This window comes from Danio rerio, chromosome 25 (genome assembly GCF_049306965.1).
Source record: "Danio rerio strain Tuebingen ecotype United States chromosome 25, GRCz12tu, whole genome shotgun sequence".
NCBI lineage: Eukaryota > Metazoa > Chordata > Actinopteri > Cypriniformes > Danionidae > Danio > Danio rerio.
The window spans coordinates 23,526,780-23,541,738 of record NC_133200.1 but is presented as its reverse complement, the minus strand read 5'-3'; the positions used below and the strand labels follow the sequence as shown (position 1 = coordinate 23,541,738).

Below are 14,959 nucleotides of genomic sequence, written 5' to 3'. Positions count from 1 at the left end.
GCAGATTTTAGCTCCAACTTTCCTCAACACACCTGCATAGATGTTTCTACAAAACCTAGTAAGAGCTTGATTAGTTAGCCCAGGTGTGCCTGATTGGGGTTGGAAGTAAACCTGCAGGACACCAGCCATCTATGATTGAGTTTGGGCACCCCTGGATTACATTAAAATTATGAAAAATAGTTCAAGAAAATTATTAAATTGCATTTCATTTTAAGGTGTCCACATTACAGTGTAACTATTCATTTTAATACCGAGTAATATTAATTAAGCACATGTGCATACTATGTGGTTAGGTTTGGAATGTGGTTTGGGTTAAAAGTTAGTCATGTGTAATTTTCATTATTATGCATTAATGAATTGTTTATAATAGTAAGGCTTCAGTTCAGCATTCAACATCAAATAATGAAGAGAGCTAACCACTACAGTGTTCTTATCAGAGAACATGGAGTCTTATGTAGATGAGATTTCAATTTATTGATTCACAGATAAAAATATGCAAGATTTATTAGAACAACAAAGAATAAAATAATTGAAATTGCAAATCACTGAAATGTTATTCATAACACAATATATCCCAGCATAATAGAATATCAAATTTACATTTAAAAGGATCATGGTCTCATATTATAGTGCCCAACTCACACACAATAACAGATCCAGGCATATTAACAGGGATATACATATGGATTAAATAAATAAGGACACCTTAAGACAAAGTGTTGCTTTAAACTCTTAGACTATATTTTTCATTATTTACTCGCCTTTTTTTCTGTGGATGACACCAATAGATATTTTAAAACAGATAAATTAATTTCAGATGTTGTTTGAATAGATTCAACAGAAAGTTGAACGGTTTTGGTATTATGTGAGGGTGAGTAAACACTAAAGTATCTCTTTAAATGATAAGAAACATACTGTACATTCAAATCTCTAAAACTCAAAAGTGGATATTTGCCACCCTCAAAGCTTCCATACTTGACGTCATTTCCTGTTTGCATCTCTGCTATCTGCTGGCATTCAGTGGTTTGATGGTAAGCATGATGGGCTTCTCTGGCATTAAAAGGAGCTCAAACTTGCTCCTGACCTCAATCTGCTTCTGCTTCTCAATCCTGAAATTCTCCAGCATCTATAAGGAAGAACAACAAAAGTTAAAAAAAAGTCTTCACAATGTTATTTTTCTAAGGATATTAAGTTCCTAGCCTTAAAAGTCCACATACATGAATTAGGAAGATCTGCATTTCAGTCTCGGCAATCCTGCGACCCAGACACTGGCGGGGACCAAAGCCGAAGCCCAGGCTCTTGAAGTACTGTCTCTTAGAACTGATCCAGCGAGAGGGACAGTATTGCTCTGGTTTCGGGAAGAACTGATGATCACGACCCATAGCATAGACACCCAGCTGAACTAAAGTCTGGCCCAGAAAAGAAGAATATGTTCAAATATATTAACACAGCACTCAACAGCAATGAAAGATCTACCACCATTTGCTTCACATATAAAGTTATTCTGGGATGTGTTTCCAAAAACCATCATTAGCCAACTAAGGTCGCAAGTTCCGCAGTTACAAACAAAATTCCTTGTTTTGACATTTCCCGAATCCATCGTTCCAACGAACAATGCATTGCAAACTTGTACGCGCATACAACTACACCTCTTGTTGTGTTGCATTGCCAGTTACCCCCCCCCCCCCTCCCCCACCCCAAGCAGGCCTAGCAGTAAATTTTCTTAGACTTGACACATTGCAGAGAATTTGTTTATTAAGTTTCACCTCCCTGAATTATCACCCCTCTTTTTTGCTTCATTCAAAAAAAGTCAGGCTTGCTTAGTAAGATCACCATCAATTTATATAAACTTAGTTTTGTCGACTTGCAAAACTCACTGCATGAAGACAACTATCCATTAAAGGCTTTTACACCGGTTTCACAATAAATGCGCATTTTCCGTGCACATGTTCACAACTGGGACACGGAGCATAAGCAGCACATCATCAGTGTTGGCTCGGTTGCACATAGAGAATATTATGAGAATATTATTCTGGGATTACCAGTTTTAATAAATACAATTGCATATTAAGTAAATCGCATCTCAAAGAATTTACTGGGGCACTGGCGATTTTTACTGGGGCACGTGCCCAAGTAAGTGGGGTCTAGTGATGCCCCTGGTTCACTCCAAACTGAAAATCCTTTGTCATTAATTGCTAATACTCCCTTCATTCCAACTTTCAGAACACACATTTAGATATTTCATAATATGAAAAATTATGAAAATTGTGAAATTAAAGCAATCTCAGAGATCAGGTCACCGCTTCAAGTCAGGTGTGCCCATAGCATTTAAAGCGTGCACACGGTGGCAGAAGTGCACTCTAAACTCTAAACATGGGAGAAAACTGGACAAGTGGATGATGTGAAGCCTAATTCATTACTAAACACCAGAAAATATCCTGTAGACCTATTTTAACGACTAAAGCTTATTGATTTTATTTTGACTCGTTCATGGCCCTAATAATGTAAATGTAACCTGAAAAAAAGGTATTAAAATAAGGTAAATAAATAAATAAAATGACAGGTAGGCCTTTAGTAACCTAATGGTTTATGATGATGTTCTTACAAATGCCATCGGGACAATTTCATGAAAAAAACCCCAATTATGATAGCCTAACATTAATAATTATTACCTTTAAAATATTAACAAAAAGTTATTTTGCCTATAGAGTTGCGTGTTATGCCAAAATGTAACCCTTTTTTTCTTTCCTTTTTTGAGGTAGACAGGCTCTCTGTTTTGCTACACTAATGCCTTAAAATGTAACTAAGTAAAATATTTAGCTTCTATTTTTTTTTTCTATGACATTGGATTGTAACATTTTACTTTTTTTTAACACACTGATGTTGACAGGGTAATAGGCTACATGAAGCGTGATGACTCTGTTATGCTTATTTCACTATATTTATTTACCGGTTTTATGAATAGTGGGTTAGCTTGGATGTGTTGGCATAGTTTGACATCTTTACCTAAAACTTTAAACATTTATATTATTTGAAATTAAAATGGAAGGAAATATATAGAGTAAAATAAAAACTACTCATTTGGCGCTGAAGCCATGATCTGTCTGCATTTATGTAAATGGTATCGCTGCATAAGCTTCATTGATAGAGTCAGTAATAGTGAAACTGTGCATATTATTATTACTAAAAAAGTATATTACTGCATTAACTTAGTAACTTAGGCAGTAATGCAAAGTAATAAAATTGTGTGAAAGTGAATGAATAGCCTAAATGAAAGAAACAAGAGGGTCCAAAAAAAAAAAAAAAAAGTCACCAGGTCTAGTTGAAATTATAAAACAACAACAACAACAACATTAAAAGGTCATCTCTCTTAGGTGTAATTTGCTTTCCAAGTATTTTTACAGTTCAGTTTTAGTGATCATCTTCATATTAAGCAGGGCTTAGGGAATTATTATTATTGTTATTATTATTATTGTTATTATTACTAGTGCACTTTGATTGAAAAACATTCAAAACATTTATGCCATTTAGAATGCAGCCGTGGCTCATGTGAAGCTATAGGTGATCTATTATTTAAAAGCGTAATTTACCTTGTGGAAATAAAAAATATATATCATACATTAATGGTTTTCATTTATAGTAGATTTATTAAGAAATGGATATGTACTGTAGGCCTATATAACATGGGCTTGTTGGCAAACCTATAGTTTTTTGTGCAAATTGTTACACCACATACGTAGTTACAGGACATTTTACATTATAACTAATGTGTTTCAAAACAACAGATCCGTGACAGAGCAACTACAGTTTTGAGAGACACCCATCACTACATCGTTCCTTTCCCAAACGATGCATCATACAATGATAGTTTAACTGAGAGTTGCGTTGTTGTTTGGGAATGCACCCCAGGTTGTTTATTGGTTGTGCGAAGTTGCCGGATAATGGCAGAAACTGGAACATGTGAATGCTGTTGTATAGGCCATTCCAAACATGCTTAATAGGTAACATGTAAGGCTGCACAATATATCGTTTCACTATGTGCAAATCCACAATAGTCAACGTGATTCTTCAGCGTGCAGAATATGCAATGTTGAGTTCATGTTCAGTTAATTGATCCCTCAGAAAATTTGAGTGGAATTATAGCTATAATGTTAATTGTAAGATTTTAAGTCCATTTAAAACATTTGTTTATATAAAATTATATTTTTATCTGACATTATCGCTACATTTGATTATATTCAAGCCATTCACCATATTCAAAAATGTCCTTTTCATTAAGGCAGGCCCATAGCCAGGGGAGATCGGGTGGTTTAAAGAGCTACCCCCCACTGGAAAAGGTCCAGATATTGTCCCATACATGAGCACATTTGTCTTATTTTGACCGTTATGCCACTATAAATTGTAAAAAATAAATCAAAAGGCAACTTTTTGACCAAGCGGAATCTGGCATAAGTGATCAACTTCCACTTCTAACCTCCTGTATTGTTGTTAAATAGAGAATAAAGTTTACAAGTAACTTGTCTTGGACCTTACTCTTGAATGAAAAAATGACCAATAAAAAAGGATTAAAGCACTAAAAGGTCATCCTGAAGCATATTAAAGCTGATTTTACCACCAATTAGACTTTTGGTGTGATCTATGAATTTTCAAATGTGCCATTTTACAAGAGAGAGTACAAAAATCGGGATGCTCTATGTTTTTGTTCAAATTTTTTATCATTCAAATTCACAACAAGGAATGTTGAATGTGATTTCCAGTTTGTTATTTGCTTTACAAATAACAATAGACTACAGTTTTTCTAATTACATGATGTGATAAATTTACATTTTAAAAATAATAAAAAATTTATTTATTTATTTAAAAATAAGTTTTTTTTCTCTAAACAATTAGGAAGTGTTTTTGGTTCATTAAAAATTGAGGCTATCATGACCATCCAACAAGCAAATCCATTTTTAAATTTCATTTTTTAAAAATGCAGTATTTTAACCTCAAATAAAAAGAAAAAAAAATGAAGTGAATAACTGCACAAAAAAAAAAAAAAGTAAAAAAGAAACATCTCTTTCACCAAGAAAGAGTCTCTTTCTACAGACCAGTTTAAGGTCTTTGCACACAGAAGTCGGAAATTTTCCTATGTGTTTTTCGTATTCATATGTGAGAAATTTGTCACGTAAACAAACCTTGCACACGGGGTCTAATGCGTATTAATAAATTCATTACGAAAAAATGCAAAACATTTCGGAGTCAGTTCAAGCAGTAATGCTTTTTTCTCCAAATTAGAAAGGGAAAGAAGAAACTGCATATTTTGTTAATATAATACTGCATTGAGGAAGAAGAGATCAGTTTATTATCAAAGTGTTGCACTGATAATCCCGAAATGCAGTTTATTTCATTTCAGGAATTCAGTAAAACTTTGATACATTGCTTGTGATGCGTCACACATTCATGTACTTAAACAAATCCTAAATAGAGACTGGCAGTACCTTGTACGTTGGCAAGTTGAAGCAACCAGCCAAAAGTGGACCATGCTTTTCAGAGACAAATACACACACCAAGCTGCCACAGGGGAGAGGTGCGCAAGTCATTAAATCCAGCACATAAAGGGGTTCAACTATCCACCAAGTTTTCTTTATATTATGCACTGTGTTTTTCATAAAGTTATCTCTAGCTTAAATTACAGCATTCTGCATTCAGCGTTTTAGCTGCATTTAGGTGGCTCTGAACGGTTAAAACGCCTCTCAAACCACTTTTTCAGATGCAAAGAGAAAAAAATAAATAACGAAACCAATTAAAAAATTTTGTAACAGAGGAAGGTTTCAGGGGCAGTGTGTCAATACGACTGATATGAGAAAATTACAGACGAAAATTTCATATTCAATGTGCAATAACCTTAACTGTCTATAATCCCAGTATAAAATCAGTAATTTTCTCCAAATTGAGCCATTCAAGTCAACTGGTTAAATTACATTAATATCGCAAAATATATTGCATTTGCAACAAAACAAAACATTGCAACGTCAGTTTTTTTCCAATATCGTGCAGCTCTAGCGACATGGGAGTATGCTGACCATGCAAGAACTGTAATATTACAATGAAAACTGGGATTAATCCATAAAGAAAACACATTTCCAAAGTGCCAGATGCCATCGAATGTGAGCATTTTCCCACTCAATTCGGTTACAATGACGAACTGCAGTCAGGTCAAATACCAGATGAGGATAGCAAGCATGCAAATGAGCTTTCCTAAGACAGTTTCTACAAGTTTGTGCAGAAATTCATTCGTTATGCAAATTTTGATTTATGCAGCAGATTGTTGCAGCTGCTGTACTGGGGGCTGGGCTTTCAAGATGATCTTGGAGGTGAAGCTGTTGTTTGTGAGTGTCAGGTATGCATACACATGGTCTGCAGTTCTAAGGCTAGTTGGATGTACTGCCAAATTCTCTGAAATGCTTTTGGAGATGGCTTAAGCTACAGAAATGAACAATCAATTCACAGGAAAGTGCTATGGTGGACATTCCTGCAGTCAGTATGCTTCTTCAAAACTTGTGAACTTCACTCTGCCATTGAAGAGGAGTGGACCAACACTCCACAGGCCACTGTCAACAACCTAAATGACTATGTAAAGCAGATGTGTTGCACTGCCCGAGACAAATATTAGTGAATAGCATTGCATTGGTCATTACACAAGCGCAAAAGTAGCTGTCCGTGCCTTTTTAATCACTATTCTTTTCTGTGAGTGTTTAGTAAGTACATAGTGTAACGTTTTATCACCAAAAACACCTGTTAGTAAATCTGACCTAATAACTTTATTCATTGTGTACTTTGATACACAAAGTACACAGATCACAGAAAAATTGCAGATTTTACCATCACAAAGAGATTTATTACAGACTATCTGAAACGTATCATAGGGAAAAATGCAAAATGGGGAACTTTTGATTCACACTCACCCCTGCTGGAATGTGGTAATTTTGTATGACCGTATCTTCAGTGATGAACCTTGGAAGACTCATTGCTACAGGATGTAATCTTCAAAAGAAAGAAGTCGATTTTAGAAAACATTTACACGTCACAGTTTTCAACCCAAAAGGCTATTTACATTGGATTTTTGGAGGACATTTGGTGTTGTTCATTTTACGTATCGGAGCTTGAATAATAGTATCAAGGTGACCATACACCCTGTTTATTTTTTCCAGACATGTCCTCTTTTTAAGTCTTACAAAAAGCTTCCGCGCATTTTAGGATTTAGAAATCCCAGCCGGAATTCAGCTTTTGCTTTCTACAGTCTTTTAAAAAATTGTATGCATTTTATGCGTTACGTTACATCTTTCTCTTTAAATCTTATTTAGACAGATCAGTTAGATATTTCACTGCTTGTCACAGGCTTTTAGACTTGTGGTTGTACTATTATTTGTAACAACAGGAGGTGATTCAGAGTAACTAAACAGTGGTGAAGTAGTCAGCGCATGGAGTTGCAAATGAAGGACTTCAATTATATATAAAATGAATAGGTTGTGTATAAATTTGGAGGACACTCCAAGGTTTTGTGAAACTGTTTGCATCTTCAGTACTAACATACTTGATACCCTCTCTGACTCGTGATAAACTATTATCCAGAGTTATTCAGTTACTTAACAGTACACTAAGCTGCTGTGAAAAAAGAGAGACCTGACCTGATGATGAGAGCAAGCAGACTGTCTGTTCCTTCAGAGCACGCCCTCTTATTGAGGGTGTTATTCAACCTATGGTCATTTTTATTCTATAATATATTTTGTAAAAGCCAATTAAAAAAGGTAAAAAGTAAATTGCGTTACATTACTGTCTTTTCTTTTTTTTAATAATGTGTCACTATACTCGTTACTTAAAAAAAAAAAAGTTAGATTATGTAACGTGTGTTACTTATAACACATTATCCCCAAACTAATGGCCACCTCAAGTTAGTGTTTTCCCAACCCTGTTCCTGAAGCCACACCAACAGGATATATTTTGTATGTTTCCCTTATATGCCTTATTAACTGCCCTATGTATTAATTTAAAATAAAGTGAAGTCTTTGTATACCTGAGAGTTTCTTTCAGGGCTGCTTTAAGCAAAGGAATCATCTTGACCATCTGTACCATGTCTCCTTTAAAGGCAATACGAGCGGCTGAGATTTCTGCTCGGAGCTCGTCCTGTAGGTCTGGCTGTCGAGCCAGTTCATAAAGCGTCCACAGCAGTGTGAAAGTAACCTGACACACACACATACATACACACACACACAAAAAAAAAAAACACACAGAGTTCAAAAGTTAGCACAAAATTAAATGAGAAGTTCCAGCATTTACCATAAATGATTCATCTGTTTTTGACAGCTTTAAAGAATGGTCCCGTTCATACAATTAAACACATTGGGCTCCTGTGTATTTAGTTCTTGGCATCACTGACCTCTTTGTATGGACAACTATGATTTTAGTACTACTTTTAAGCTTTCTAGTGTCTTCATGTTTTTATGTTCCTCTGATCTTGATAAACTGAACAAAAGAAATGAACAAGAGAGCTTTTGTTTGTCAAAGAATCCTAAATGCCTTGCTGGGTCACGGCACCAACATAACACAAGAACGATTAGGACTTCAGCCCTCTTTATGCCATGGAAATTAAGTTTATTCACACATCTCTTTTATGGCTTATGTAAATCCCTCCCTAAAGGTTGATCTCAACTGGGTCATCACTACTTTGTAGTCTCTCTAGCTCTACCCACTCAAAGCTTGATTCAACTGAGTGTTTCCGGAGACAGGTGCACTAACAAGATTGTTAGTCTGTTTCCCTCCTAAACCTCACTCCAATCTGAGTCATAAAACAAGTGTATCATTAATTATTTCTCATACCGAGTCCACCCCTCCAGCCATCAGCTCGGTGACACTGGCCTTTATATCCTCGATGGACAGTTTGTCCTGCATTAGAAGGATTGCCAGTACACCAGGATACTTCCCATTGCCTTCTGGATTTTCTTTCCATTGTTTGAAGATATTCTGGATATATCGGTCAGCTTTTGGAAAAATTAGAAGGGACGAAAAATCAGTTGAAGTTTCTTTAGAAAATGTTTCCTGATAATAAAAATAATAATAAAAACAATAATAATTGAATATTAAAGTCAGCATTGAGTTACCCTGGTTAAAGATGCCATCCCAGGCTTCAACGTGGTTTTTCCAAATGTTGGACCCTATGGACCGAAGCAGGCCCGGGGGTAGGTACAGCATGGGTGAGGTGGTCTTAAACATGACTGAGACGCAGTCAATGAAGTGCTGAAATTCTGGATCAATGTTGTCCAACAGAAGACCCAAACGCTCCCCATACAACACAGCACTCACCGCTGAGAAACAAACAGAAAACATTCAACAGTTTAGGATCGGTGTAGAGTATTGCACAAATGAATAATACACCATTTTAATTCTTGGGTAAACTATTGCTGGGAGAAAAATTTAATTCAGATCAATTTTACCAAAACATCATTATACCAAAAAGTCCTAAAACCTTTGGCAATCAAGTAATCAACATAACATAATTGCACTAATATGCATACCTGCCAACACTCCCATTTTCCCCGGAGTCTCCCGTATTTCTCACAACCACCCTCCCGTTTTCTTATTTCTCACCAAAAAACTAACTTTCAGAGACAAATGTTGGCAGGTGTGCTAATATGTGGTTTATGCAAAGTTTAAAGTATGATTATCCTATCATTTTTTGACAAAAAAATAAATCTCAATGTTTTAAATTTGGAATAAAATAAAAAGTTAAGATTCAGAAATAAAAAAATAAAGTAGTGTGGTGAAGGATTTCATTATTTGGGAACCGACTGGAACGTTGGAAGAAATGGAAGAGGATTTGTCCACTGGAATCATCTGAATGCTTTCTGATGCCTGATAGTGTTGAGAACGAGGAGCTAAATTTAACATTAAAAATTCAACTGCCTTCTGGTAAGGTAGGGAAGAAACGAGTCACACACTGATAGCTACGCACAAAACGTCTGATAGCCCTGCCATAAAGCTATTCTGCGTGATCAAAGTAAAGAAAAGTTGTTTTGAGTCACGATATTGGATTAAAGTTTGAGGGCAAATCAAATTGTACAAAATAATAAATTCCCCAGATACATATTTTATACATGCATACGAGTCGAATTTTTTTTTTTTTTTTTTTTTAACAAAACGCACTCAGATTTACCCCTCAGCTGAATGTTTTCATACACTTAGAGCTGTGTTGCACACTGCATGAAAGAATTTTCAAAAAAACGTAATAGGGGCTCTTTAATACATGTCATTAAAGGTGTCAGTTCTTACATTCCAGTGAAAACTTGAAGAGGTCATGGGTCAGATCTGTGGTCCACTGTTTTTGCCCACTCCTCTCAATCTGTTTGTTGACACGAGCCACAAAGTCCTGCCCGACCTCCTCCAGGAGAGGCACAAAGGTCCCCTGCAACTTCGGCAAAAGCAGTTCCTTGTTTAGAATCATCCTATCAGTCTTCCAGGCCTTCCCTTCTCTGCAGGTACAAATCAGTATGTTTTACTATTCCAGTAGACATGTTTATAGCAGGTATTGAATAACATTGCTTACTTTAGCAGGACGCCATATTTTTGGTTCCTGTAGTCCCTGTAGGCGGTCCACGCGTCTACATTGATTCTATTGGGGTGATGGCCCTCAGCTTTGAACAGGATAGCACCGTCTTCAGGCTTTATGATGTACACACTATCGTAGATTCCAACTTTTTCCCTGTCCAAGTGGATTTGTACATACATATATTGTTACAGCATGTAGGAATGCACCAATGGCTTATTCTATATTGGCTGATAAAAAGCTAATTATACATATGCTATTTGAATGTGTACATTTCATACCTTTCCTTGGGAATCAAACCCAAAACATTAGCATTGCTAGCACTATTTTAGCTACAGAAAGACTCAATTGTTTTCATGTTTATTAACACATTTATTTTGAGCTGTAAATGACATTGAAGTTTCATTCACTGAATTATTGTCAGTTGTAGTAGGAGTACAAGTTGTTTGCAAGCCCACTTCTATATGCCTGCTAGATCCCTAAACTAACAAAAGATGTCTACTACATTACAAAAATAATAAAAGTTAGTTAGTGATCAAGCAGGCAGTTCCACTTTTAGTTTTTTTTTTGGTGATGAGCCAATTCGTAGAATGGCATTTAGTTGGTGGTTCAGAGATGTGGTTAAGAGATGTAACATCTCAGAGTATCCAAGCACAAGCACCAAACAAAAGCATAACCATCTAACATCCTCAGAGCCCCTGGAATTACCAATTTGCAAATATACTGAGGTTTCTTTTGCATGTTTGCCACACTTTAATGTTTCAGATCACCAAAAGGGATTGCTATTTTAATGAACATAGTTTAGTTTAATTCTGGTGGTTTAAACCTGAATCAAGCATACTTAGTCCTCACATAACCCGTTAAATATTTTACTCATAACCAGCTCAAGAACTATTATTGCTGTCAGCTTGGGAAACCGATAAAACACCATTCAAAAGTACCATTAAAAATATATTTACTTTTATTCATCACAGTAAGTTAAATGAAAATAAATTTATAAAATGTAAAGCAAATATAACAAATAAAAAGCTGTTATTTTGAATTTGTGTATTTTTTTTTTAATCAAAGCATCCTAAAAGCAAAATGTATCACAGCTTCCATGATGCCATAAAGCAAGAAATAGTTTTAATAATAGTATTTTTTTTATTTTGTAACAACAATAACTAATTAGAAGTGCAAATAATCATTATGATGATGTGACGCTGAAGACTGGAGTAATAATTATAAAAATTCAGCTTGTAAAAATCACAGGAATAAATTTCTATTTTTTAAAACCACATTATTTAACAAAAATATTTAGCGACTGATTTTTTTTTCCTCTATTTCTGATTGAATTAATGTAGCCTTGGTGAATAGAATTGGATTCCTTTAAACATTCAAAAGCTTTGTCAAATGTTTGACTGGTAGTGAATAAATAACTCAATGTTTTAACTACAAATGCAAAAGCTGAATAAATCATTCAAAATTATAGCAGCTTAATGAAAGAACGTTTGATGCTATCTCCCAGCTCTAAACATCGATAGAGAAATAGATGGATAGATAGATAGATAGAGAGAGAGAGAGAGAGAGAGAGAGAGAGAGAAGAGAGAGAGAGAGAGAGAGAGAGAGATCTAGCATGCAGATTTTCATTAACCCCATTCCATACAACTGAAGTCAGCATGAAAATAGAACAAAGAAATATATGGAAGTTTTTTTTCCATCACAAACTAAATGAAAATTAAACTAAATAACTATCTTGCAATTCCAAGTTCTAAGTAAAAGTCAGAGTTTTAAGAAAATAAAAATACCTTTATATAAAAGGTTTTCAACTTATTGGCGTTAAATGGAACAATGACGAGAAAACACATCAACTCAAGACACTTCAAGATTAACCCTTGTGTATTGTTTAATTTTCCAACTCTTTCAATATGTCGGTGGCTGTTTTTGCCCCATTTACTTCCATTATAACCACTTTTGATTGCAAAGCCTTGACACCATAAAATCATGCTTTCTTGATTGTTGCTGGTTTTCCCTGTTGGGAGGAGGTCAAATTTATGATTTTTACAGTTGATCATCAGTTTGCAACATTAACCATTTAGATAGGCCTGTGCAAAGAAGTTTCTGGCTTTTAAATTAAATTTTATGGAATATAACAGCAAGTTGTAGTGCAGGTCCAATAAAGAAAGCCAGTGGGGCAAAAACAGCCAAGAACATAATGAAAGGGTTGTAGATAAACTTGGCCAGAGGGTATTGTTGAGTTTTTTTTAAAAAACTTTTAAAGCATTTTCCAAAAATGTGTTGAAATAAGACTGAACACCAAAAATCATTTCATATGCTGAAACACAGAGAAAGTTGCCAAATTAAAACATACACACACACACACACACACACACACACACACACACAAAAAAAAATAATAATAAAAATAATTCACCCCAGAGTAGATGAAAACAATGATGGAAAGGACAACATAATGCATAACCACGTGTTAACTTCAGTCAAATTATTATTTTTTTTTTATCAAAATGTGCATGTTCTGTGAGGATTTGCAGCATATTTTCTTAATGTGTATGTGTTCAGGATGTGCAGCATGTGCTTCTAGTTGTGTTTGCATTGTAAAGATTTTCAGCACACATGCAAAATAAGCAGAAAAATCTTATGTAGCCTACGATCATCATGGAAAAGACAAAATAATATAGTAATGATAACCAACTTCTGTTTAAAATGCATTGAAAATTAATCTCTCCATTAAAAATAATAAAAATAATAATATTGTTCACATGAGGGCGGGCTAATGATTTTGACTTTAACTGTAAATCTGTGAGTTTTCCTGATGTCAAATTTGTGAGAAACCATTTAAATAGTAATAACAGCACTAATAATTACTAGTATATTATTTTTTTAGTGTCTTACCTGTAAATTGGACCAAATGTTTTGAAATTGTGCACCATAATTCGGTGGACATTCCTGAGGCCTCCCATTTTGGTGAAGGCAAGGACACTGAGCAGGCTGTTCCTCCATCGTCCAGGGATCTTATTGAATGGCTGGACAGTGGAGTTTTGCGGTGCTCTGCCTGAGCGAGTCACCTTGACCTGCAGCAGATTTTTCAATGAAGACAGGGACTGATCCAGACGAGCGAACGTCACATTCCAGCGGGCCATCACACTCTCTCTCTCTACTTCTGACGCTCCAAGCAGAAAAAAAAGAAAGACTTTTGTTTTTTATATGCCAAAACACCACACAGGTCAAGGACAATGAACTACTAAAGGAGCACAAAGAGACCAGCCCATATTTTTATACCATCTACATCCACCTCCAAGCACAATTCCACCCACCCACACCCACCCACCATACAAACAATGCAGAATGTATCAATGACAGATTTGACCCCTTAAATCAAACACATCCGAAAAAAAAAAAAAAAAAAAAAAGTGTAACGAATTCTTGACATGAGCTTGAGATGTAAGATTTAGTTAACCGGTTGGTTGCAAATAATAAATAAATAAATAAATTATATATATATATATATATATAAATGGTCTCATCAGACATTTTTTTTTTGATGATGGTTTGTTAACAGTAACAAGTTCAATCCTAATAGTAGGAAAAACAAATACAGTGGAAGGCAATGGTTAGCAGTTTCCAGCTTTCTTCAAAATATCTTCTTTTGTGCTCAACAGAAAAAAAGTAACGCATGAGCAAATAATGATAGGATTTTCATTTTTGACAGAACTATCACTTTAATTGAAAAATCATTTTACCTTTATAGTGCTATTTTTACACTTGGCTATTTGTTGCGGGTCATCTAAAATTATGATTAGAAAACAAAGCTTATTGGATCCTCATGCACAGTTTAAAAAATATATAAAATATTGCATTAAAAAATGATTCACAAATATGTAAAATGACAATTGTGTTGTATGTTAGACTATATAAAAGTTTCACGATTACCTCATTTATGCAGGGTTTGTATGGAGGACGAAACCTGCAAATACAATAAATATGCAAATAAATAAAAAAATGTAAAATTTAATTAATGATTAAAGTACATCCACAAATCCTGCATAAAGCAAATAAATTGCTTAGTAAATCCATAAATTCCTGCATAAATGCAAAAAATAAATATGTAAATAAATCAATAAATGACTCGATAAAACCATAAATTCCCCTTATAAACAAAACAGTGAATAAATAAAACAAATAAATGTGCAAATAAATGAGTAAATACGTAAACTCCTACATAAATAAAACAATAAATAAATTAATTAATTAATGAGTAAATGCATTTAAAGATAAAACTAAAGAATAAATAAACAAACAAATAAATAAACTTAAACCCTCACAAATTCCTGCATAAATAAAGCAAATACATAAATTACTTAAATAAATTAAATCCCT

General features: G+C 34.6%; 1 protein-coding gene across 4 annotated transcripts in view; it reads right to left on the bottom strand.

Moving 5' to 3' along the window:
* Window positions 1-455: 455 nt before the first annotated feature.
* Window positions 456-14,959, bottom strand: part of cyp11a1.1 (cytochrome P450 family 11 subfamily A member 1, tandem duplicate 1) — a 15,342-nt gene continuing 838 nt past the window's right edge. Inside the window, 10 exon segments of one of the 4 annotated variants that reach the window (NM_152953.2) lie at window positions 456-1,126; window positions 1,218-1,409; window positions 6,948-7,026; window positions 8,057-8,223; window positions 8,860-9,020; window positions 9,141-9,344; window positions 10,309-10,508; window positions 10,583-10,738; window positions 13,475-13,748; window positions 14,513-14,546. In NM_152953.2, coding sequence (NP_694485.2) covers window positions 1,004-1,126; window positions 1,218-1,409; window positions 6,948-7,026; window positions 8,057-8,223; window positions 8,860-9,020; window positions 9,141-9,344; window positions 10,309-10,508; window positions 10,583-10,738; window positions 13,475-13,722 — 1,530 coding nt within the window. In that variant the 5' untranslated portion in view covers window positions 13,723-13,748; window positions 14,513-14,546 and the 3' untranslated portion in view covers window positions 456-1,003. 4 annotated transcript variants of the gene reach the window in all.